Here is a 26867-nt window from a genome sequence, read left to right as displayed (position 1 = left end):
AATTCTGGAAAACACTTCTTGCAGTCTGCAGTGGGAAGCAGCAGTTTATCATATGAGAGCAGAAGCCCATGGGACAGAAGACAGTTTGTGCCACTGAAGTCCCCGAGTGGGTGAAAGTTTACGCAGGGCACACCCTACTTCACTTGGCTCCTTCCAGCAATTGACAAACGCAAGCTGGAGACTTTCCTCTTTCCATCACTGAACTGAGTACCTCAAAGAAAAAGAGGAAGCTTTGCACAAAGGTCGGTAGCATGGCAGAATATATTAAGAGATGATGTGTTATAAATTAACAGTTAGATCAAAACCACAAAAACAAATAAAACCCAAACAAGTTCTTTTGATTTCTTAAGTGGAAGCAGAAAGCAGAAGAATTCAAAGGAATCACAATGTTATTTTGAGATTAAAAGTAAATAAGCATCTGTAGATCAAAGAGAGTTATTAAGTGAATACTCACTTTGTCTACACCAGCACTCAAAATGTAATTCCCCTTTTTGTTCCATTTCAAGGCAAAGATGGGGCCTTTGTGTTGGCCTAAGGTGCTGGCCAGGTTACCTGTTAGTAAAAAAAAAAAAAATTGAACAAATGTGTTGACTTCAAAGTTGTGTTCTGTTCACTCAAGGATTACACACGGAAGCACCTCTCCCCCAGGACTTACCATCTTCCGTCCATATTCTTGCAAAACCGTCGTACGAACCTGTAGCCAATAGCGTTCCGTCGCTCTGAGGGCCAGAAAAAGACACAGACCCACAAAGTAGCTGAGTGTTGGCAGCACTGGAAAAGCCCGGAGAGCCTGTCCCAGGATCCCAAGCCCAGAATATTCTCAAGTCAATCATCAGTGCCACGCTTAAGAGACTGTCTGTCACCCCTGGCGACGTGACGCCAGCACGCACGGCCCTCAGACTAGACGCGAGGCAGCCACAAGAACGCAGGGGAACCGCTCACTGGGGTGTGGTCTCTAATTAGTGACAGAATTAAAAACACCACGCAGAAAGGATCCCAAGTCTTTGCAGAGAGTAAAAAGATGACCCGTAGGTGCCCCACGTGTCAGTGCACGTACACGTGGCGCTGAGTATCACGGCGCAAAGCCACGTCCCTGGGCCGCCCCTCCCGCCTCCCCAGCAGCCACCCTCTCATCGGCCCGGCTTCCCCCGGGGGGCTCCCTTTGTGGTGCTGTAGAGTAGGACTAAAACAATATTTCAGTTTGTTTGATGGTGACTTGTTTTTGCTCTTAGCTAACAGCCAAATTCCGCTTCTGTACACAAAGCTTGCTTGCTTATTGCTTGGTTACGATAAAGAGCTAAAACCATGCTCAAATGCAGTTAAAAAAAAAAAAAAAGAAAAAAAAAACCAACCGCAAGTAACTTCCTGATAGGGAGGCCGGCTGTGCAGGGCGAATGTCCTTGGGGAAAAAAAATCTCCTGGGAAGGAATCTCTTGGGAAAGAGTCTCTTATCGAAAATAACTAGCAACAGACTCCAGCAAAAAAAAAGTATAAAAGCTTTGTTTTTACCCCAGGGCGGGGTCCTGGTTCGTACAGAGACCACTGGGTTGGTGCTCTGGGACTTGGACCCTAGCTCGACCTAGTCAATAAAACTCCTTTGCCTTTGCAGCCTCAGTGACTCCGTCTTTCTGTTCCCGGGGCCAAGGGAAACCGGCTCTAACATTTTGGGGGCTCATCCGGGATCCTCAAAACCCCCCGGAACAGAATCCGGATCCGAGGAGGAGTTGAAGTGCTGAAAATCCATACGGTGTAGGTAACTGGGCCCTGGGAAGTGACTGGCAGAAGACTTAGGCGGACGCACTGCTGGGTCGCCGGTCAGGAGTGACAGGAGACGTCCGTCACCCCCTTGTCTGTTGTTTGTTGTTGCTTTGTCTGTCTTCTGTGTTCCAGCCAGCGGGACGCAACCCCGAGAGGGGGCCGCTGCCGCTGGGTGGAGGTCTGTCAGCCAGCTGGGTCTCGGGCAGTAAGAAATTCCGTATGACGTGGAATCTGTACGGCTCAGGTGCTCAGAAAATTCCGTACAACGTGGAATCCGTATGGTGACCAGCAAAAGGCCTAGGCGGATGCGCTGTTGGAAAGCCGCTGGTCGGGAGCGAAGGGAGACATCCCTCACCCCCTGATAGGTTTTTGGTGTGGGCCGGTAACGTCCATCTGAAAAGGGTTTTTCCAAACAGTGGGACGCAACCCCGAGTGGGGGCCACTGGGCGGAAATTCAGAAATGGTGCAGCTGATGTAAAAAAAAAAAAACGAGTCCGGACTCTTAGGTCAGGCGTGTGATTAAAATTAATACTTACTGTGTGGAGTGTCTGTAAGTGCAACTAATGGTGAATGAGATCTGTGGGTGAGTCTGCTGAGCCGAGGTGCTGCTGAGTGGAGCAGCCCAACAGCTTCTCCTTTTTCTATGCCCTCTCAATCTCTGGATTTACAATCTCCTGGTTACAGCTTGTTCTTTGGGGGCTCCCTTCCCTGTTGGCGCTACTACTTGGTATTGGCTTGTACGCTGTGACCCCTCAATCCTGGGGACCTCTAAAGAAGGCTGCCTTCACACTTCTCTACTGGCTCTTGGTGGGACTCCTTGTGTGGCTGCAAACTGCCCCCCCTTTCTAGTGGCTTTGTGTCATGCCGTGTCTTTTAAATGTTTTCATTGCCCCCTTTTGATTAATAACCCTTTTTCTCCTCACGTGACTCAGGAGGATGGGGCGTCCTCTGAGGCCCCACCGTGAAAAAAAATAAAACTAAAACAGGGTCTGACCAAGGCCAAGACCTGCTGCCCATTTTGTGCAAGGAACCAGAAAAAACCAGTGGGCAACAAGAGCGGGCAGCAGGAACTCGCCGGTGACGCCAGATTGGCTGGTGACACCAAAGCAGACCAACTAACGGTGTCTGTTTCCTTGCAGGAGTGCTGCGCAGACATGGGACAGACACCACCGACTCCCCTGTCCATTTTTGTGGGCCATTTTAAGGATGTTAAGGGAAGGGCGCACAGCCTTTCCCTAAAAGTAAAGAAAAAGAAATTCATCACCCTGTGTGAGGTGGAGTGGCCGACCTTTGGGGTGGGATGGCCACGGGAAGGGGCATTTGATGCTGAGCTTATTGAGAAGATAAAATAAAAGAGATAGTCTTTGGTCCTCACGACCATCCGGACCAAGTCCCCTATATTATAGTCTGGCAGGACTTGGTCCAGGATCTGCCACTTTGGCTAAAGACCCTCCTGCCAGCGTCAAGAAAAAAGACAAAAGGCTAGTTACCAAAGAGCCCACCTGGGACGACTGTCAGCAACTACTAAAAGTTCTCTTCACCACTGAAGAGGGAAAAAGAATAGAGGGGGAAGCACAAAAACTGGTTCCAGGAGATGATGGCAGACCCACCGCTAACCCAGGGATCACAGACCAAGCGTTTCCACTCGAACGACCCCCCTGGGACTACAATGAGGCTGAAGGTAGGGAGCGTCTCCGGGTCTACCACCAGACTCTGATGGCCGGTCTCTGGGCGGCGGCAGGAAAGCCGACCAATTTGGCTAAGGTAGGGGATGTTCAGCAGGGGCCCGAGGAGAATCCAGTGGCATATCTAGAAAGGATTATGGAGGCTTTCAGACAGTATACTCCCATAGATCCTACTGCCTGTTAACCAGGCAGCCCCAGACATTAGGCGTAAGGTGCAGAAAATAGAGAGGTTAAATAAAAAAATAACTTTAAAAAATCTGCTAAAAATAGCAGAAAAAGTCTATAACAATAGGGAGACGCCGGAAAAAAGGATGCAGAGAATGAGGCAGGAAGATAAAAAATTGCAGGCAGATAAGGCACGTAAGGCAAATAAAGAGATGGCAAAGATCCTACCTGCAGCCATGCGAGGGGGGGCATCAGTTAAGGACAAATGGCCGAGAACGACCCCGGAAGGAAAAACTAGGCAAGGATCAGTGCACCCACTACAAGGAGCACGGACATTGGGCTAGAGAATGTCCCAAGGAAAAGGGGGGCCCAGGGAGGAGAGCATCACCTAAGAGAGTCTTACTAGCGGGGCAAAAAAAAAAAAAAATAAATAGGAAAGACAGGGTTCGGACCCCCTCCCCAAGCCCAGAATACTTAGATATAAAAGAGAGCCCAGTCAGTTTCCTGGTAGACACTGGGGGTGTTCACGCAGATGCTGGGACCTTGGAGGCGGCCAGTACAGTACCTGTCCGAAAAGTTGGACCCGGTAGCAGCAGGATGGCCGGCGTGCCGGCGCATCATTGCAGCTACTGCTTTGCTGGTCAAAGACGCCGACACGCTCACCCTGGGCCAGCGTCTGCACATCACCACCCCTCATGCCATAGAGGGGATCCTGAAACAGCTGCCGGGATGGTGGATCACAAACGCGAGGCTGACTCACTACCAGGGACCTCTATTGGATGCCCCTCGCATCGAGTTCTAGACTCCTGCCATCCTGAACCCAGCCACGCTTCTGCCAGATCCGGTGCTGGCAACGCCTGAACATAGCTGCCTTGAGATCCTGGCCGAGACCCAGATAGCCCAGAGTGACCTGCAAGACCACCCCCTCACGAACAGCGACCTGACCTGGTTCACAGATGGGAGCAGCTTCGTCCGGGACGGACACAGGTATGCAGGGGCGGCCATAGTAGATGGACAAGGCAGGCTTATCTGAGCCACACGCCTTCCACAGGGGACCTCGGCCCAGAAGGCTGAACTGATCGCATTGACAGAAGCCCTTCGCCGGGCCCAGGGGAAGAGGCTGACGGTGTATACTGACAGCCACTGTGCCTTCGGGACAGTGCATATACACGGAGCCCTCTACAGAGAAAGGGGCTTCGTTACAGCTGAAGGCAAGGAGATTAAGCACAAATCGGAGATACTCCAATTACTGGAAGCCATCCTGCTATCCAAGGCAGTGGCTGTGGTCCATACCCCGGGACACCAGAGGGGGGCCTCCCTTGAGGCCAGGGGCAACCGGGCCTCGGACATTGAGGCATAAAGGGCTGCGGAAGGGCCGGTACTAACCGATGTTTTGCATCTGAGCTTGCCGCCCCCTGGGATGGGGAAGATGCCCCCCCAACCGGACTACTCCAGCACAGACATAAGGTGGGCCACAGAAAAGCTGCAGGCGACGCCGAACAAGGACGGCTGGTTCCAAGACGGAGAACATCGCCTGATAGTCCCAGAGGCCTTAGGGAATCACCTACTAGGGCACTTGCACCAGACAACGCATCTTGGCAAGAAGAAGATGTTACAGCTGCTGGCCACGGCACGACTCAGATTCAAATCACAAGAGAAGACGGCAGAGGACATTGTCAAAAACTGCCGTGTCTGCCAGGTTATGCAGCCGGGGAAGGTCAGAGGGACCCATACAGGTACCGGGGAACGGGGGAGGCAACCTGGGTTGTTTTGGGAAATAGATTTTACAGAGGTAAGGCCAGGAAAATATAGGTACAAATATTTACTGGTCATGGTAGATACCTTCTCAGGGTGGGTAGAAGCCTTTCCTACTAAAGGAGAAACTGCTTTAATAGTGGCCAAGAAAATATTAGAGGAAATAGTTCCCAGGTATGGGCTGCCAGAGAGCATAGGGTCTGACAATGGACCAGCCTTCACAAGTCAAGTTAGTCAGGGACTAGCCCGGGCGCTAGGGACAGATTGGAAATTACATTGTGCATATAATCCCCAGAGCTCGGGGCAGGTAAAAAAAATAAACAGAACCCTAAAAGAGACTTTGACTAAATTGGCCCTGGAGACTGGCGGAGACTGGGTGACCCTCCTTCCCTTCACCCTGTTCCAAGCTCGGAACACCCCCTATCACCTAGGCCTAACCCCCTTTGAGATTATATACGGTGTTCCTCCACCAGTAGTGCCAAAAATAACTTCTGGGGCTGTGCCTAAAACCCCAAAAGAGGTGCTACAGGCTGTACAGGCTCTGCAGCGAGTTGAGGGCCAGATTTGGCCTGCGCTCCGAGCTTTTTATCAGACAGCCAAACGGGAGCGTGAACAAAGAAAAGGCTGGTTTGAGTCATGGTTCAATAGCTCTCCTTGGCTGACTACTTTGCTCTCCACCTTGTTAAGGCCTTTGCTTGTGCTCTTACTCATTCTCACATTTAGACCGTGTGTTTTAAATAAGCTGGTTAACTTTGTCAGAGACCGAGTCAGCGCCGTGCAATTACTGGTCTTACGACAGCAGTACTAGGGCTTAAAAATGAGGGACATAGAAGGCTCATAAAATAGGAAATCCCATGCACGAGCAAGAGTGCTCATAAGAACAAGAAAAAGGGGGGGAATGTAGAGTAGGACTAAAACAATATTTTAGTTTGTTTGATGGTGACTTGTTTTTGCTCTTAGCTAACAGCCAAATTCCGCTTCTGTACACAAAGCTTGCTTGCTTGCTTATTGCTTGGTTATGATAAAGAGCTAAAACCATGCTCAAATGCAGTTAAAAAAAAAAAAAAGAAAAAAAAAACAACCACAAGTAACTTCCTGATAAAGAGATCAGCTGTGCAGGGCAAATGTCCTTGGGGAAAAAAAATCTCCTGGGAAGGAATCTCTTGGGAAAGCATCTCTTATCGAAAATAACTAGCAACAGACTCCAGCAAAAAAAAAGTATAAAAGCTTTGTTTTCACCCCAGGGCGGGGTCCTGGTTCGTACAGAGACCACTGCGTTGGTGCTCGGGGCTTGGACCCTAGCTCGAGCTAGTCAATAAAACTCCTTTGCCTTTTGCAGCCTCAGTGACTCCGTCTTTCTGTTCCCAGGGCCGAAGGGGACCGGCTCTAACAGTGCCACCGTGATCATCCTGCAAAGGCTCGTTCACGATGGAAAGACAGGGCTACGGGACTCCCGGCTCGTGGTCTGCCCCACACGGCCTTGCTCAGAGCTCTCAGAAATGGAGGGCCCCGATGGCCAGGACCCCCCGCGGGCTGAGCACAGGGCCCGCCCGCCTCCGTGTGTGCACAGGGCCTTCCCGCCGGGCCCTTGGCAGGCGGCCGGCAGACATTCCTGTTGCCAAGCGCCAAGGGTGGAAGGTGCTTACGTTCCAGTCCAGCGAGGTGACGTCTTTGTTACTGGGGACATCGTGGCCCCCTTCCCGGATACAGTGCCTCAACACGAGCTGCGTGGAGCCCCCGCTGCTGTTCTCATTCAGGTTCCATATCCTCGCCGTGGAGTCTCCAGATCTGCAGAATAGAAACACAGTGTCCTTTCCAGACCTCTCGATCACTGTGTCCCCCCACCGCCTCTGTGCTTAGTCATCTTTGGTGTCTTTGCATTGCTCCCGGCCCACAGAGAAGACGGCTCGGAACGATGGCTGCCCCACAGCGCAAGGCACACGGAGAAGCACAGCACAGAGCCGCCCGCTCCTGGGCCTGCACACACCGGGGGTCACAGGGCAGCGCCTGTCCCCTGGGGCAGAGCTCCCGAGAAGAGCGAGCCGCTGGTGTCCCCTGACAGCCTTACCCGGAAGCCAGCAGATCGCTGACAGGGTTCCAGGCACAAATGAACACCTCGGACTCGTGGCCCCGAAGGACTGTGGCTTTGTTGGGTGGAATCTCAACATCTCCGTCTATTTCCATTGGTTTTGAGTGATTATCTGTTGTGGGAAACACAAAGAGACACGAGGCTTACCGATACGAGAGAAACGCATTTTCAGGACACTTTTGTTTTAGAAACACGTTATTTCTATGCACTAAGTAATATTACCTCTGATAATTGTAACAAAATCGTGGCTTTTGTGTGATTTAGTAAATACTTTATATCTGGACCATCTCTAAATTTGATTATTCTTCATAACTGGGGCCAACCAACTATGGCCTGTGGACCAGACCAGCCCTCGGCCGCCCAGCTGCATAATAAAGTTTGACTGGTGCACGGTCAGCCCATGCTTTCGCACTGCCTACGGCTGCTGTGACAGCCAGAATCGTGTCCCCCTCAAAATTCACGCTGAAGTCCTAACCTGCAGGACCCCAGGATGTTATTATATTTGGAGACTGAGTCTTTAAAGAGGTGATTAAGGTAGAATGACGTCACTAGGGTGGGCCCTGATCCAACAGGACTGCTGTCCTTGTAGGGAGAGGAGATGAGGATACAGACACGCACAGAGGGACGACCACGTGAGGACACAGGGAGAGGGCAGCGTCTACACGCCAAGGAGAGAGGCCTCAGGAGGAAGCAGCCCTGCTGACACCTGGATCTCAGACTTCCAGCCTCCAGGACCGTGAGAGCAACTTCTGTTGCTGATGCTGCAGGGTCTGTGGTGCCTTGTTACGGCGGCCAGAGCAGACGGGCACAGCTGCACGTGCAGTGCAGTGGCACAGCTGAGTAGCTGAGAGAGACTGTGTGACCCTTGCAGCCTGAGACAGTCCCTGTCCCTTTAGAGGGTTTGCCAGCCCCTGCTTCCTGCTGATGGGACAGCAGCAAGGTATCGTCTGATCAAACGACAGTTTCATAGCACAGTCGAAAACTGTGTGTGCTTTGTCACGTCTTTCATAGAGGTGTTTTGGTGGAAGCCCTGGGAGGAAAAGGACTCGCTTCTTACTCCACAGCAGGCAACCTGAGGCCGCACTGCTTCTGTTTCAACATCTAAAAACAACGCAAAGACGCCTGGAGGTCCTGCTTGGATCAAGAAGGCTGATACAAAATATTCAAGTAATAACAATGGGACTCCTCAAAGCGGGTGTTTCCTTCACACTTCTGAAGGTCTCATCCAGCTGGCTGAGGTATTGGGAGAGAAGAAAAATGTCTTTCCAGGTTTGGCAGATTCGTCCCTGGCAATGGCAGAGGTGGGCAGGTGTCCTAGCTAGCCACACGGCGGTGGGGCCTCGCATCTCCAAGGAGGCCTGGAAGCCAGTGTGCACACGCTCATCACCACACAGCCGGGGCGCACTCTGCCTCGACAGGCATGGGGTGCTGGGGCTGAGAAGGGGGTCGGGGTGGCTGCCCCGGAGTTTCAGCCTGGGCAGTGACTCAGGCCCCAGAGCGCCCAGCCAGGGTGCACAGGCGAGGAGGAGGCCGGTGCGCGGGGCGGGGCGGGGCTTGGCGCACAGACCCGGTGTGGGCAGAAGCAGGCAAAGCCCAGAGTGCCCACGGCCACGGCGGGGAGCCGGCCTCCAGGGGCACAGGCCAGGGAGGGGGCACTAAGGGGCCGACCTTGGACCAAGGCCCAGCGACTGGCTCAGGTTCACGACGGGACACCTGCATCTCTCCGCAAAGTGCATTCTGACTGCGGGTCCCGGGACAGGGCCTCTTTTGTGCCTGCTCTGGTTTTAGGTGGCCTTTCTGACGCGGGAGTTGCTTCACCGAGACCCACCAGGTCTGAGCAATTTTTATTATGTAACTGCTTGGCCGTGAAAAGGAAAAAACATCCAATACTTGTGTTCACACGGCACGGAGCGTCCCCGAGGTCCTCCCGCACGTGCTGCCGAGGAGAAGGCTGGTGCACACCTGCTGAGTGACCCGACCGCTGCTTCCCTTCCGTGTTCTCATCGTGGACGGCACATTCTACAGAGGCCACCTCAGCAGACGCCTCACCTACGGCAATCAGGCGAATGGGTGGCCGCGGGTGACAGGGACCAGCCCGAAGGTTCCTGTTCCCGTGACGAGACAAACGTTTTACTGGGGATCACCTGCCTGTGGTCTCAGCTCTGCACCTGGGACGCTCCCACCGGTAAGCACCATCATGCTTTCGGCAAGCCCCCGCCTCCCAGTGCCCCCGAGTTCTGGGGCTCCAGTGCTGTCTTCTTCTGGGCCCGGCCCACGCGTCAGCCTTCGCCATTGGAGCAGCACGCCAGGGCTTCTAGCCGACCACGCCTGCCCTGGCAGGGCCACGGGGCCTTGGTTCTCTGGTCCCGGGTAGGTCACTGACGGTGCAGGCGAGCCATGCCAAATGCCACCCTCAAGAGAAACAGTGTGGAAAGTGGTCGCTTTCCTCCCGAGTGGCAGAAGGAAAAGTTCTGGAAGGTCGGGATGAAATCTGACTTCAGGTGTGGCCTCAGCCTGTTTGGACATACAAGCAGCGGGGGACGCACGGGAGCGTGAGAGAGGGCAGCCTGCAGGTCGCACCGAGCCTAGAACCGGGCCTGCCTGCGGGAAGGCGGCTGTGGATGGGGTGGCAGTGGTGGCCCATGGGCGACGCCCCTCCGAGTATGAAGGCTGACCTGCCCATACTTGCCTAAGGAAAGCCAGCGCGGCTGAAGTCACGCTGCTGTCTCCATCCCGTCCCACGTGGGGCCCACACAGACCCCACACCAGAGTTACTTGAGATTTAAGGAGACTGGTGGCGCAGTTTAAACGCGGGCAAATTTCTTCCTCGGCAGGCACCAGTCTCTCTAGGGTCACCAATTACAAATTACTTTCGTGATGTAGGATTACAAAGCCAATTATACCAATTTTTTTTATGTTTGAGAGTTCGAGGTTGTATTCTGTGTCGCTGGACAGTCGATAAACACTCTTCGGTATAGGCCAGGTGTTTTCTTATCCGTCTTTCCCTGTCTAAGCCCCGGCCTCATCCTTAGAGAACCTGGAGCCCTCGGGGGAGGGCTGCTCGTTTATGCAAGCCAGATGGCCTGCAGGCCGCCTGCCGGCCTTGCCATTAAATGCTAGATCTGGTTCTTGAGCCCAAGAGAGACCTCAAGAATTCGTTCGCTGGTGCCTCTGACTTGCCACAGGGCTTGGCTGTGGGCTGCAGCGGCGTCACAGGTGGCTCAGCCGGACCCCTGCACGGGTGGAGGCTGCGGGGCCAGGACCTACACGGTAAGATGCCAGCGTCATTGCTCGAGCTTCAAGGACTGCTGGGCTGCATGTGGGAAGTGACTTTCAAGAAAGGAAGAATACACACATGCACACACACACACACGTGCACCACACGTAGGCACGTGTGCATGCCGTGAACTCAGACCCTGAAACAGAGCCCCTGTGAGTTTATAAAGCAGTGTGTCCAAGGGGAGGTGGGTTTTCCGCGTGCAAACTTGGGCTCTCTGACTTATTTGCCGCATGCTCTTAGGCAATTATCTAACGGGGACTGACCTCCTGGGGTTTTGCAAAGACCAAATCTGAGGCCTGGTGCTCTGACAGTGACAGAGCTCAACCATTCTACCGTAACTTGGCTGGAAAGCGTCAACACGGAAAGCTGGAGGCTGGGGCCAAAGGTTTCCGCGAATGAAACACATCTGTTCCCGGCGCACAGTAACCACCTGGCACTTCCCCTCGTGGTACTGAAGTCTCAGGGCAGCAGCAGGGCAGGATTTCCTACAATTGAGGATGTGTGAGTGAAGAGTAACAGGTGTGAGGACTTTGATGACATAACTGGAACGTGAAGCTCTCCCGGCCAGGCAGTAAGCGAAAACTAGAGAGCAACGGGTAAGAAATCTACAGCGGTAGTAGGTTTTTTAGGAAGTTGTTGGCATTTGCCCAGAGTCAGTAGAAAACAATAAACCCCCGGACGCCCAGAGAACCGCTAGGGCCAGGCACTCACTTATTGCCGGGCACTCACTTATTGCATGTGTTCCGTTCTCCTCCCCATTCACCGTGGCCTCTCCGTTCTTTGGTGGATTTTGCTGGGAAACAGCTGCTGTCGCCATCGTTGCTGTCGCTGCTGCTGCTGCCACTGCCGCTGCCGCCGCCGCCGCCGTGGCCGCCACACTGGCCTGCTGCTGGGCGAGCTTCTCCCGGAACGCCTGCTGCCGTGTCTGCACCACATCGGGCATCACAGCATCGATCAGGGACAGGGACTCTATGGGGCGGCCATCAAATACTGTGCCATCCTGGGAAAGCAAGCCAAGGGGACAGCCGTCAGCTCACCTAGAACGGCCGGCCTCTCCTCTCCCGGCAAGGGAGGTGCAGGGACACGGAGTGTAAACAGCTGGCACCAGCAGTGACAGGGCCCAGGAGGAGCCGACTTTGGCTGGGTGCCCAGGAGTATGGGGCGAAGGGATCCCGGTGGGCAGGGGTGGGGACAGGTGGACTCGGGTACCACCGATGAAGAACCAGGTACAGTGGTTGTTCCCAGTGTCAAACTGCACTGGGGCACCGAGGACGCCCGCTTTATTCCACGACAGAAAGTGCTAATCCTAATGCGTCAGTTCCCAACGGGGCTGATTCTGCCTCCTTGGGGGCACATTAGGCAAAGTCTGGAGATATTTTTGGTTGTCACAACTGGGGGAGAACGGGGTGCTACTGGCACGTGGTGGGTGGAGCCCAGGGACGCTGCTCAACGCCCCACCGCAGAGAGCCGTCCAGCCCCAGACACCTCGAGCTGAGGTTGAGAAACCTGCCCAGATGCTATCGCAAGTAACTACCCACTCACGCGGGAGGGGTCAGCACTTTGGAAGCATCAAATCCAATTCAGAGAAGCCTGCACCATTCAGGATTCGATTCCTGGTACCTTTGTCCACCTGACTTAATAAAACAGGCAACTTGCTGCTACTTGAAATGACTCCTTGGGCTCAGGGTGTGGACTGAATATAGCCATGACATAATCGACAACAATATCATTAGTAATAATTCATGTTTTTTTGAATGTCCTTTGATTCTATGGTTTCCAGCTACCATGAAAAAATTTCCATGCACATTTAAAAATACAGGAGGAAGTGGCTGGGTGTGGTGGCTCACACTCTAATCCCAGTACTCCGGGACGCTGAGCAGGGAGGATCGCTTGAGGCAAGGAGTTTGAGAACAGCCTGGGCAACATAGCAAGACCCTGTCTCTACAAAAGATAGAAAAAATAGTCGGGTGTGGTGGCACACGCCTGTGGTTTGTGCCACCACAGGAGGCCGAGGCAGGAGATCACTTGAGCCCAAGAGTTTGAGGTTGCAGTGAGCTATGATGATGCCACTGCACTCCAGCTTGGGTGACAGAGTAAGATCCTGTCTCAAAAACATAATTAATAAATAAAATACAGGAGGAAGTTCTTTCCTCATGATGCACTCCAAATATTCGAACACATGAAACTCAGTATGCCTCAGGGTTGTGTCTGGAGGCTGTGCAAACCCATTTGTATAATATATCCTCTGAACTTGAATTGCTTTGGAAACGAGGGAGAATTGAAAGACACGGGTTTCGGCTGAAGACCGTCTAAACAAAACATCACCCTAGCTCGTTTCTGATTACGTGACAATATTTGAGATAAAGAAAAATGGTGCCAAATACAACCCACCACCCCCTCAGCCACCGCTGCCCCGATTCTGGCCACGCAGTGGGCACCGCTGACTGGCCGGGCCACTGCACACCCTTCCTCCACTCATGCCCCAAACGGGCGAGAAGTGACTGCCCGAGGTAACAGAAGCACCTCTCCAAGTAAACTCTAAGGGCACGCTGTCTCACTTTTTAAGGACTAGAAACCGTTGTGACAAGTCAGTGACAAATGACATGGTCTTCTATTTGCCTGTAGACGTGCTGGGATGTGGAGTGCCAGGGAAGAGAGGTTATGAAAGGCTCTTGGCAGAGGAGGGGCGGGACCCCACCAGTGGGGGAAACAGAGTCACACGTGGCACCCTGAGGTCTGAGGGCTGGCGGGGGCCTCTGGGGCGTGTACCCCTGCCACAGTTTGTGGACAGAGAGACGAGACGCGGCCGGAAGGCGTCAGTGGAAAACCCTGGGCATCCAGAGTGACAAAAGGGAGACAGGAGCTGGCTGCTGCCAAGGGCACAGGAGAGGCACAAACGCCAGGGTTCTCAAAGGCTCGGATTTGAGTGAATGGCACAGAAAAGAGCAAAGCAGAAAACAGGGTATTAATTTCTGAAAGAGCTTTCTTGGAAAGCTACAGAGAAAGCGGTGCCCCCGGCTGCGAAGGGGAGGTCCGCAGGGGCGGGGAGCTCCCAGGAAGGAGGGCGGAGGCCCCCACAGACGCGGGCCGCGGTGGGTGTGGGGGAGCCGGGCGGAGTCCCTGGGTCAGAGCAGGGGAAAGAGAGGCAGGAGGGCGCTGGCAAGTGTGGCGCCAGAAGTGGACTCGGGTGGAGACAGCGAGGAAGGTGGCGGGTCCCAGGGATCGAGGGGATTTCACTGCAGAATCTGCAGAGCAGGGCGGAAGGCGGCGCGAGGGGGAGGGGCTGTGCTTAAAACCCAGGCACCCGAGTGTCGAGACTGGTACAGGACTGGCACGGCCGCTCACTGGCCCCGGCGACCGCGCAGGGCGGGACACTGCGTCCGCGGTCACTGCCGCGTGCGCTCACGCCGGCGCTACGTGCAGCCGGCGCCGTGGGGAGACCGTCCCCCGAGCTCCTCCTCGACACGCGGCCCTCCCTGCCCCGACGCTCGCTCTGGCCGTGCCTGTGGTCGCGTTCCCACAACACACCGATTCTGCTCGCCCGTGGGGGGTGTCCCCCTCTGCGCACTGGCCCCGGGGACCGCGGCGGGAGCGCCCGGCCCAGGCGCAGGGGCGCGTCCCTTTCAGGCGTGGCCACGCACCAGCAGCGGCGATTCTGGGGCTTTCTGCGAAAAACACAGACCCATGCGGAAGGGCCTCAAACGCTCGCTACTGGCGTGTCCGCAGAACCACCGTCTCCTCATCGAATAAACCAGTAGCACGAAGCGGGGAAGAAAGTCCGGACTGACCCTCCAGTACCGGGGATGCACGTTAGGCTGCGACCTGCTTCCCGGGCCTCCCAGGGCTGTGATGGGGCCCACGTACCTCATTGATGCTGATCTCAGCTTCCACATACTGCAGCCCCTTCTGCAGGATGGAGATGAGGGCAGCTGGTGGCACTAGCGTCCCATTGATGTTGGACTGGCTGATGTGGCTCTCGATCCCGAACGTGAAAGCCGAGTGGGAAAAACCTGCAGCGAGAGAGGGAGGCCAAGGCTGGGCGGGCCGCGGACGGGAGGGGCAGGCACGGCCACCGAGACGGAGGGCGGCCGCGGACCGCAAACGCACTTCGCCAGGGGGTGGGCGCTGCTGCGGGATGCCCAGCGGTGCTTCTGACCTGGGGGTGCGCAGGCAGGGAAGGGCAGGGAGAGAGGAAGACACTGGAGACCTGGGAAGATCCGTGTGGGAATGTGATGCAAAAATGGCCTTTAGGGGTAGAACCTTTCAGCGTTATTAAGAAGCAAAACAGAGAACAGAGGATGGAGTCTGCCCTGCGTGCCCCGGTCGGATGGTCCTGCTGCAGAAATTGGGCGTTTGGCTCCCCCCGACTCCCGGTTTGTGTCACTCTCCGCAGAGGCTCCCGCTGAAGCCTCTCTGTGTCCCCAGCTGCAATACACACAGGGCGCCTTCCTCAGCCCGAGATGAGGGGCGGCGAGTGCTGAGCTCGGAGGCTCACGGACACTCGGGGCAAGCCATCCCACAACCCCAGCCTGAACCAGAGGAAACGGCCGTGCGCACTGACGGGCAGTTTTCTCACAACTTTGCAGGAGGGGCTGGCCTCTCCCTTTCCCCACCCCAGTGCGTCCTTTCACTGCCTCCTCGGAAGCTGCTGATGAACGCAACACGTGGCAACTTCAAGGTGCTTTTAGATGCGCGCTGGATGCAGGCTGTTGCATGAAGATGTGGGGATTAGAGTCTGGACTGTTACTGCACACAGAAAGCCGCGCCTGGCCCCTGTGGAGAATGCGGGTTTCAACGGCACAGGGCGTGGGGTGGGCGCTGGGGAAGCTGCACCAGCCCTTCCCCAAGCAGAGGAAGGCGGTGTCTTACTCCTGGGGAGGTTGTCGGGTGGGGGGGGGGGGGGGTGTCTACACAGCTGCAGCTATTTTCTTACACCGGCAAGCCTGGGATGCGCGGGAGCTCGGAATCCTCGGGAGGGAGAGACGGAGGGGGCCCCGGGGGCCCGTGTGAGTAATGGGGGCCCCCAGCGCTCGGCTCCCTGGCTTGCGGGGCGTGAGGAGTGCCAGGGCCCTTCCCATCCCAGGGCTTTGTGATCCCGTGTTGTTTATATTTTCCACGCATCAGACGAATGAGCAGGGAGCAGGAGTTCTGAAAGTGCCCACCCAACTCCCTTGTTGGGACGCTCTGCTGGCTAAAACTAGCTGCAACCTTGCGGGGCGCCTGCTTCCCTTCTGCCTTCTTTCGGTTGGCCACAGGGGGGCAGCCGCCCCCTCAGATCGCACGCAGCACCCTTAGCCCAACACAAACCGACCCTGCAACGCACGAAACGCCCACCAGGTGGGAGTGTTCCTCCACGAGAGGGGCCGCCGTGCCTGCACTGCCGCTAACCCGCGTCGCCTCAATCCACCCGCTGCTCCTGCCCCGCCGCCTGTCACAAGGAGCATGCAGAATGCGTACCTTCCACGTATCTAACAGATTAATAGGGCAGCCGCTGTCCATTTCACCATCAGTTGCAAGAGCCTTGGACGTTTCCTTACAGATCTCTGACCACCTGCATGGGTGGCAAGGGAGCCTCTGTGCTCCACACCGGAGGGTGTGAGCAAAGGCCCTTTTACCACCCACCTCACCGTTTCCTCCTAACTTGCTTTCTCTCTCTGGCCACCTTCCCAGCCCCTACCCACTCCCACAACACAAAACACACCTGTGCTCACCAATGACCTCATTCTCCACCTCGCTACAAGGAGCCTTTATCCTTCAGGTTTCCAGCAACACGTGGACTAGAAAAATCCTAGTCAATGGATACAGCAGGACCACACTGGAATCCATCACGTGGAATTCGCCCTATGTGCTCCCCATGGCGTGGCATCCTCCCTATCTGCTCTGAGCCACAGGGATTTCCCTCTCACATGAATTCACAACTCTCCTGGCTGGTGAGAGCCACCCCCAGCTCCCACTCACACATGGCTTTAGACAAATCCACTTACACACACTAGGGGTCATTCCCTCACTGCCCCTCCTGCCTTTTGGATTAGGTCCCCAGGTCTTTCCAGGGTGACAGACAGGACTGTGTTCTCAGCTTGCAAGGGTGGGGCTGAGACCCCAGCCTGGGCAGCGGGTTCCTACCCTCAGCAACCATTTAACACCACCTGGAAACATCCCTTGCATGCACCAGAGCACAGCATTAGGCACCAATGAGGGCTCTCAACAGACACAGCTCCGTGACCAATGGAGCAATCATGGAAGAGAAGTCAAACTTTTGGCATGTGTCATTCATTCACTCACTCATTCATTCATCCTGTCAAGCACCACTGGGACACAGGACTCTGACACTTACAGCACATTAAGTTCCACAGGCCGAGCATGACTGCATCACCACCCCTAAGCAAACCTGGGCTCTTGCACCCACTCTCATCTCTGTAGCAGCTTCTCTGAGTCAGTGCTGTTTCTGATTCACACATAGGAGGGACGAATATTAAGAAATTAGGTAACTTATACACAGTTCACACATGTGATAGGACACTGAACTATAATCTAAACCCTACACTATGTGACTCCAAGATTCATCTTTTTACCTTGCACTCTAAGACCTACAGACACAGGAATCAAAATTCTGGAATTCTCCAGGTGGACACAGATATGTCTGGCTGCCCAGCCGGACCACCTGCAGCTCTGTGCAGTGGCACCACAGTGCAGCTCAGGCAGCACGTAGAGAACAGGGTGCAAGGCCCATTTCCAACCATAGGCTTCAGTGTGCTCATTTCTTTAACTGGGTTTGTAAGGGTGGGAGAATGTGGTCTGGCAGCATAACTTTTGTATCTCCCTTCGTGGTCATGCCCTTCAACATGCATTCCTTTTCTAGGCCTCGTGGGCGACAGTAATCAGACAAGGCTTGTTGAAACAAGGGGACAGGGACAGAGCCATTAAGATGGACTGAGGGTATGGAGAAGCCTGCAGCTTCTGGAAAGGAGAGCTGACAGTCTGCTGGAAGGCACCTTCCCCATACAGACACACAATGAGGAATAAACAGGAGAAACCTATGCTGAGCACCCTCACCTTGCACATCAGATTAGCTTGGGTCCTCTACTGAGGAAGGCAGGTAGTCATGACAGGAGATCAGGCACCTGCATGAGGACTTGCTGTGTGCATGTTGTGTGTCACTGATAACAAGTCCTCCGACCTGCTTATGTTGACCTTAGTGGGACAGATCTCTACATGAGCTCTAGATCAATGGCTTTTCCGTCCAATTGCCTGCAAGACTTTCTTACTGACTTCAGGCCCAGGTTATTTCATGAGGCCAGGCAGGAAGGCTACACAGGGGAGATGTCAGGACGGTTGGCTTCTGTCCCTGTTCTGCCATCGGGTGCCTGGGACATGTCACCTCATGTGGCTGGGCCTCTTTCCTCTTCTGCAGTGGGTGGACAAGAAGTACCTCAGCAACCTGATGTGAGAAACTGACTTGAGAGCAGCCAGACCCCAGACCTGTCTGAGTCAAGAGAGAAGACCAGGAACACGTGGAAAGGGCACTTGCCACCTCTTCTTGTTGGTACCATGAGGACATTAGATGAAAGGGCCACTAGGATACTTTCCAGTCTTTTTTTAATGAACCCTTTTAGACTGAATTTATTTAGCTGCCATACTATTTTTTTTAAATTCAGGATATTATGGGGGTACAAACATTTTGGTTACATGTAATGCATTTGATTCTCCCAAGTCAGGGCTACAAGCATGCCCTTCCCCCATACAGTGCACTCTGCCTCCATTACTTGTGAGTTTACTCCCCAACCTGCCCCACCTGACCAGCACCCGGTGAGTATTACTACAACGTGAGTACCTTAGTGTTGATCAGTTAGTACCAATCTGATGGCGAGTACATGTGGTGCATGTTTCTCCATTCTTGTGATACCTCACTTCAGAGGATGGGCTCAAGCTCTATCCAGGATAATGTAAGAGGTGCTAGATCACCATTGTGTTTTGCAGCTGAGTAGTATTCCATGGTATACATAGACTACATTTTATTAATCCACTCATGCATTGATGGGCACTTGGGTTGTTGCCACATCTTTGGAATTGTGAATTGTGCTGCTATAAACATTAGAGTGAAGATGTCTTTTTTATACAATGTCTTTTTTTCCTTTGGGTAGATGCCTAGTAGTGGGATTGCTGGATCAAATGGTATTTCTATTTTTAGCTCTTTGGGGTATCTCCAAATTACTTTCCACAGGGGTTGTGCTAATTTGCAGTCCCACCATCAGTGTAAGAGTGCTCCAAGACAGGAAGATGCCCGCCATGGTCGGAATGTCTGCATCCCCCGAAAATTCATAGTTTGGAAACGAATACCCAATGTGATAGCATTGAGAGGTGGGGCCTCTGGGAAGTGACGAAGTTATGAGGGTTCCACCCTCACAGATGGCATTAGCGCCCTTACGATAGAGGCTCGAGTGAGCTCCCCAGCCCCTTCACTCAAGCGGCAAGTGCCAAAGCAGTTTAAAGGGAGGAGACAAGGAGCCTGGCGGTACCGATGAATGGTGACAGTGAGGGCGGTAGGTTAGTGTCCTTGGTGTTCCCCCTGGGCTAGCCTGGAGGCACTCCCGAAGCCAGGGGGCTTGCCACCTGCCTGGGAAGAGTATCCCCCTGAACCTGCTGACGGCAGCGTTTCTCAGCCGTCGCACGGCTTCCATCGGGAAGGGCCATCCTTTGCTGGGTGGGGCTGTCCCATGCATTGCAGGATCCACCCACTAGGGGCCAGGAGCACACACTCCCCCTGGCACAGCCAAACGTGTCTCCAGGTATTGTCCAATCGACCCCTGCCTCCAGTAAGGAACAGTGACTAGAGGAACTGATGCCCTAAAGGTCACTATCTGTAGCTGTGCTGTCCTCACATTTCTGCTCATTTCTGGGTTGTTGCCACTGAAGAGCAAGCCACTCTCTACGTGCAACTGATCATACACTTCAGATCGCACACAGCAGCTGAGAAAAATCAGATGAGGTACAATTATTCCCAAGCAGAAAAAAGGGAACAATCATGACAAACTCAGAAACTTAAAAGAAGGACCACATTTTATTAAAAGATGGTAGGGTCTCCAAAGTAAAGTCCTGTCCATCTGGAGTGGAAGGTGCTACAGTGTCACGAGAGGATCTATCTCACCTAGCTAGGCCACAAAGACAGATTTACAACAAACCAAGTACATGCTTTGTTTTCTTGCAATTACGACACTGCGAAGCCACACCTCTCACAATGGCTTCACAAGCCATTCGAGTTATACAGTGAGCCATTATGCCCAGTTAATGTTGGCCCGATTCATCAGCAAAACCTGCTACATTGTCACTTGCTGGCCTGTAGAAATTCTGCTTATGTGGCAGAGAAAAGCAGACATTTAATACTCGGGCAGCTGTGGGGCTGGTTTTGCGTCTTCAGCGGAAACAAACAGCAAGGGCACCGATGTGTGGCATTCAAACCAGAATCTTTATTAAGTATTTAACAGACGTAGAAACTCAGAATACTGACTGCTACCCAAAGCCGATGGGTGCAGTGTGTTTATTTTTAAATTGTCCAGATCAGGGTTGGCAAATTGAGGCCCTCGGGCTGAGTCTGGCCCACTGCCTGTGTTTGTAAATAAAGTTTTACTGGGACACAACCACACCCAAGAGTTGACGTCTGGTCTATGGCTATTTTCACGCTACAATGGTGAGTTGAGTAGTTACAACAGAAACCAAAAGGCCCATAAAGCTGAAGAGATTTACATCTACTTCTCTACAGGAAACGTATGCTGATCCAAGTTGATATACAGCCAGCCCTCTGTACCTACAGGTTCCACATCCTCGGATTCAACTAACTGCAGATCAAAAATATATGGGGGAAAAAAAAAAAGGAGTAAGAAATAATAGAAGCTGGGTGTGGTGGCTCACACCTATAGTCTCAGCAGTTTGAGAGGCTGAGGCAGGAGGACTGCTTGAGGCCAGCAGTTCGAGACCAGCCTGGGCAACATCGTGAAATCCCATGTCTACAAAAAATTTTGAACATTACTCAGGTGTGCGTGGTGGCATGCCCCTGTAGTCCCGGCTACTCAGGAGGCTGAGATAGGAGGATTATCTGAGCCCAGGAGTTTGAGGCTGCAGTGAGCTATGATCACGCCACTGCACTCCAGCCTGGGTGACAGAGTGAGACCCTGTCTCTTAAAATCAAAAATCAATATGACAATCAAAAATAATACAAACAAAAAACCAACAGAGCATAACACACATAGAGTTTTACATTGTATTAGGTATTATAAGTAATGTAGAGATGGTTTCAATGTATAGGAGGACATAAATAGGTTAGGTGCAAACCTATACAATGCCATTTCATAGAAAGGACTTGAGCACCTGTGGATTTTGGTATCATTGGAGGTCCTAGAACCAATCCCCCTTGGATACTGAGGGCCTTCTGTATACATACAGCATCACTAAGCAGACACCATGGCCTCCCACGTGTCCTGCCTCCCTTCTCCCTGTGTCTCTGCGACCCACCCATCGTTTCCCTTTGCTACTGCTCTGATCCGGGACCCTCACATCCCCCAGCCCTTCTCCCCTCCCCTGTGTCACGTGCTTGCCAATAACGACAGCAGCTGGCCTTGCGAGAGCACGTCCTTGGCATCGGCAACAGCCTACGAGCTCTGCACGCACAGCACCACGCCGCACAAAACCATCGCGGCAACTTCGCGGGTCCCCCAGAAGCAGCCCATGGCTCTGCTGCAGAGCAGCGAGGGCCGGCAGGCCCAGGCGAGCCGCGCCCAGCGCAGCCTCCCAGGCCTCCCAGACCCCGATCTAAACGGGGTCGCCTCTCTCTGCGCCGCTGCTCCAAGCACATGCCTGCTTCCCCTCAGGACGACCTTGCACATTCTGGTCTCTCGGTCTGGACAGCAGTTCTCAAGCAAGGCTTGCTTTGTCCCCTAGGAGAAGACACTGGCAATATCTGAAAACATTTTTGGCTGCCACACTGGGGGTGTGTGTATGAACTACAGGCATGAACAGCACAGGTGCAGACCAGGGACGCTGCTGAACACCCTACCATTCGCAAGACAGTCCACCGCAACAAAAATGATCCGCCCCAAACGACACAGCGCCAAGGCTGCGAAGCCCTGCTCCGGAATTCCCTTTTCCGCAGGCTGCCGCCTTCTCCACCGGGCATCGTCCCGCACGGCAGCTCGTCCTCTCGGCAGAAGTGCCTGCTCTCTCCCCCAAGCTGCCTCAGCACTCCGCCCCAGCCCGGGGTCTTCCTGCCGCGTCACCTGCAGCGTTCCACGGCCCACGTGCCTCTCCTGGCCCCTGCGGAGACCGACGCTGTCTGCAGGAAGGAGGCCCATCTTACTTCACTTTGTGACACACAGAGCTCCCGTCCTCGCTACGGCAGCCGCTGCTCAAGATGGATGTGCTGAAAACACACCTGATGGGTGACTAAGAGAAATTGGTGACGCTGATGTCAACGAAGGGCAGTAAGCAACAGAGTAAAACAGAGCCCTCGATGTTTTTAGAATAAAGGACTTTAAAAGAACAAGAATTAAGGATTTAGGCACGACAGCACGACAGAAATAAAGCTAAGTTTTCAGGCACAGATGGCTGCCATACAAAGGACAGTCTCAAAACTCCCACGGGCTCTCAGCCACATGCATTAATATATACCTGAATAAAAATCTCCATTATATTATTTGAGAATACCAAAATAAAGCTAACACCACCAAGTGCTTACTCAGTGTATCAGCCCTTTCCATGAATTAACCCAGGGAGACGTGGCAACAACCTATGACTTAGCCCACTTAAATCCATACTGCAGAAGAGGAAACTGAGTCACGCAGTGGTTAGGTGATTTCCACGCGGGCACACAGCCAGCAAGCAGCCCTCTGACTCCTGAATCCACACACCACACAATGGTTAAAAATGGCATCCTCTGAAAAGAAGAAGGAAGCCATTTAATCAGTAACACCATTTGTCTTACATTGTTCAGCAAAGTAATTTGCAAACTAGGTGTACATTGTGACGGTGAGGCTGAATGCTTTCTGTATTACAAAAAGCAAACAGAGATAAATTGCATGTTTCGAAGATGCTCACATGAAGACGGCTAAATTAAAAATAAGAGACAGCACCCAAACAAAGTCAGATGCAGTGATGGGAGACTTTGGTACGATTTCTTTTTGTTTACGGGCAGAGTACACTTACTCAGGTGCTTCAAGGCCTCTGCCCTCATGAGCTTCCCTCACTTGCTTTTCGGACCAAGAACAGGTGGAGTTCAATGGTCTACAAGGTCCCTTTCAATTGTAAAATTCCTTGCAGAGAAAAAATTACCTCACTGTCCTATCCCAACCAAACCCAAGGGACGTTAATTTATGGAGGTGACCGACTGAGTGACAACACAAATAGGTTAATGCCATCGAAAGAAGGACGTATTACTCACAGCTCCTAAGAGATGGGTGAATGCCGGGTGTGCCACGCCACGCCACACAGGGCCACGGGAACCTGCTCACATACAGGGACAAGAAGCCGAGACAGGAAGAGGGTGGACGGGGACCGCGCCTTTTCGACTGTGGTGGTAGGGGACTAAGGGGGTGGGGACACCCCTTGCTGGGCAGGAAGTGAAAACACGCACACTAGAGTGTGTGGTTGGGAGTTTCCTGATTTGATTCTGGTGCGCCTGCAAAAGCTGCGTGGTGACGGGGCCAGCAGCCAAACAGCCCCTGGTTAACGCCCATCCAACCTAAAGGGCTAAAGAGGGGGGACTTTACAGCGGAGTCATAATGAAACCCGAGCGGGGGGCTGCTCATCTGCAGGTAGCACTTCCTTCTGCTTCTGCGAATACTGACCCTTCTCTATCATCCCTGCTCATAGTGGGGCCAGCTCAGCTCCTCCCTGGTCCACATTCCCTGGATCAGAGCGGGCTCTCCAGCAGGGCTGCAGCTGCCTGGAAAGCTGCCGCCTTCCGCTCAGGGCAGAGGTGACTCAAGGTGGCAGGGGAGGGGAGGATGCTGATAAAAAGCGGGAGAGAAGCCAAGGGACAGGAAGTAGGAGCTGGGTGGAATAAACCAAACGGTGGAAAACACACACCCACACTCACCCACGCACATAGAATCGGGAACAGTCAACAGAAAAGACAAGAGAGTTAGAAATCACATCCTCATCTAATTTATTATAGGTTCCCTTATTTTCAACGGGGTGGATTAGTCTCATCAGAGGATTATAGTTCCTGCCCAAGAAGCAATTTTTATCATATGCAAACTCCAGTTTAATCCATGGTAAAAAGCAGGGAGATGATGGTTTGTGGTCTAAATCACTGAGCACGTTTGCATCGGCTTTACATTTTAATGTGTGTATATATAAAAGAGAATCCTGAAGTCCCGGTCCTCGACCCCTACCCTGCATCTCTGGCAGTGCTATGCCACCCAAAGTGGGCTGCAGAGACGATGTCTTTACGTGCTGCAGACCTGCTCAACATGACCCGCTGTAACACAGATTTGGTGCAAAATGGAACGGCCTTGGATGGCGTCCAAAAGAAACACCAGAAGGATCTTGTTAAAATAGGGTTTCGCTTATAACATCTGGCCTGGCCCCCAAGGGTGGCGGCCAAGCACCGCTCGGGCCTGACTCGCGCAGACCAAGCACCCTTGCCAGCACTATTTTAATATCCTCTGAGCACGGGACCATCCAGTAGGGAAAAGCATCACTCAGTTATAAACCCAGGTTGCTACTTCCTCCCAGGCCAAAGCCTGGCTGGGCTCCAGAGGACGCTACCCCTGGGGGCCCCGGCGGGGAGGCCGCTTTCCTGAAGTGCTCACAGAGCACCACAGCCGAGGGAGGCCCCAGCCCCTGCCTCCAGCCAGCCTCTCAGGACTGCCAGGCTCAGACACAGCTGTGTCCTCCAGCACGGCAGCCTGGTGCCCAAAGGTTTTGAACTCTCATGAATTTTGCATTTGATATTTGGAAACTGGAAAACAGCACGAATGCCACGTCGAAGATTTACAATGGATAGCACCACTAAAAATCACGATTAAACAAAAATTACCATATGACTTTGCAAGTAACAGAGAAAGCAATTTGGTAGATTGAGCAAAGAGCTCACATTATTATACAATCAACGGAACTCCTGTTCTCACATTGGGGAATTTCTTCCAGTCCCTTTTCTCTGTGCATATTAATTTTGGCACATTATCTTCATGGTCACCAAATACAGTATCCCTGTTCTTTTTCACAGAACACACTGTGAGCATCTTCCCAGGTTGCCAAGTGGTCTCGATCGCTGCTGTTTGGTTATTAATCTCCACGGAGTAGACACGGCATCCTTTACTCTCAGCACCTCTAGGTTTAGCTTTCACTGCACAGGTTCCAACGTCTCAGCTGGTGTCAATGTGCCGCCAACCCGATTTGCCAGCATCTTTTCCTGCTCCCTGCCACCATGTCCCCTGGGTTCACGTCAGCAACACAGTTCCTTCTCCTTAAAGACGCTGGGCTGTGCTGCACCACAGGGCCTTAACTCAGCCCCCTGGTTTTCCTTGAAATGCTCTTCATCCTTCGCCTGAAAAATTCTAGCTTGAGACGCAGCTCAGATGCCTCCTCCTCTGTGTGCCCTTTCCCAGGCTCCTGGTCTCTTTGTACACACTCAGCGCACACTTCTGACACTGCATTTATCAGCCTCTGGGACAGATGACTCTGCAAATACCTGTGATCCTCCCTAGTCAGGGAGAAAAAAAAGACTTCTCATCTGTCCTTCCAGCCCTAGCACCGAGGACGGCGCCATCACTCAGTGGAATTAAAAATCACGACAACTGCTATATTTCTGGACAGCAAGGACTCTGTGGTGGCACTCGTAGCTCTGACAGTATTCAGAGTAAGCTGAAGTACCATAGTAACAAATGTTGGAAATTTAATACTTACTTTATTTTAATGTGTGCTATGCAAACAGAACCCAATGAAAGAAAACTAGTATACTAATGAGCACTGCTATATTTAAGAAAAAGTAGCTGCTTCAATTTAAGAAAAAATAATAAATATTAACGAAATACACCAGGCGTATGCAAATATCGTGAAAATCCAGATGGTGAGCAAAGAACTGAGGTTGGGAAATACCAGTTTAGACAGTGGGGGCTGCAGGAGCTTGCAAAGGGGGAAGGAAGCAGAGGACATACACACACTGAGACCCGGAGGGGAAGACACTCCTGGATTCCATTAATACTCCTGGGCAGGGTGGTAAATACAGCCTGTGACACAAATCCGGCCCCTTGCCTGTTTTGTAAATAAAGTTTTATTGGACCACAGCTACTCTGATTTGTTTACATACTTGCAATGGCTGATTTTGCACTGCAAAGACAAAGATGAAGGGTTGTGACAGAGACTAAAATATTTACTATCTGGTTCTGTATAGAAAGGTTCCTAAACCCAATCTAGTGGAGACCAGGACTAGCAGACGGGGCCAGCAGTCCTTAGGAAAGCAGTTTCTGAACGCCCAGCTTGTTTTACGAGGCCAGCATAAGCCTAACACCCAAACCTGACAAGGACACTCAAAAAGGAACATCGGAGCCCAGTTTTTCTCAGTAAGATAAATGCAAATACACCAGGCAAAGTACTAACAAACTGAATTCAGCAATATATAAAAAGGGAAAAGTGTCCTGGCCAGGTGGGGTTTGTTCTAGCAAAGCAGGGTTTGATGTCAGAAAACAAAGCAACTAACTATCTCACCACATTAACGGAATCCAGAAAAATCATTTAGAAGAGGAAGAGTCTGCCAACAAGCACATAAAAAATGCTCAACATCGCTAATCATGAGAGAGATACACATTAAAACCACAATGAGATATCACATCACATTTATTAGAAGAGCTATTTCCAACATGATGAAAAATAAGTGTCGGCCAGGAGGTAGAGAAAAGGGAACCCTTGTGCACCGTCGGCGGGGATGTAAAGGTCACTGTGGAAAACTATGGGGTGCCTTGAAAACTTACAAATAGAACTACCTACGCTCCAGCAGCCCCACTGGGTGCATCCCCAGGTCTGAGATCAGTCTGTTGGAGGGATGCCCGCACCCCCACGCTCACTGCAGTGCTGCTCACAACTGCCGCGATTCGCAACCACCCTAAGTGCCCACCAGCACATGAACAGATGAAACAAATACGCC

The 26867-nt window shown here is 52.7% G+C and overlaps 1 protein-coding gene across 2 annotated transcripts in view; it reads right to left on the bottom strand.

Moving 5' to 3' along the window:
• LOC123629106 (F-box-like/WD repeat-containing protein TBL1X) overlaps positions 1-26867 on the bottom strand; it is a 120279-nt gene that overhangs the window by 20274 nt on the left and 73138 nt on the right. For both annotated transcript variants that reach the window (XM_045539077.1, XM_045539078.1), the window contains 6 exons: positions 14597-14742; positions 11462-11732; positions 7432-7564; positions 7010-7151; positions 656-719; positions 455-552 (listed from right to left, as the gene is read on the bottom strand). In XM_045539077.1, coding sequence (XP_045395033.1) covers positions 455-552; positions 656-719; positions 7010-7151; positions 7432-7564; positions 11462-11732; positions 14597-14742 — 854 coding nt within the window. The remainder of the gene's footprint in view (positions 1-454; positions 553-655; positions 720-7009; positions 7152-7431; positions 7565-11461; positions 11733-14596; positions 14743-26867) is intronic.

This window comes from Lemur catta, chromosome Y (genome assembly GCF_020740605.2).
Source record: "Lemur catta isolate mLemCat1 chromosome Y, mLemCat1.pri, whole genome shotgun sequence".
NCBI lineage: Eukaryota > Metazoa > Chordata > Mammalia > Primates > Lemuridae > Lemur > Lemur catta.
This window is presented reverse-complemented; position numbering and strand designations above follow the sequence as displayed.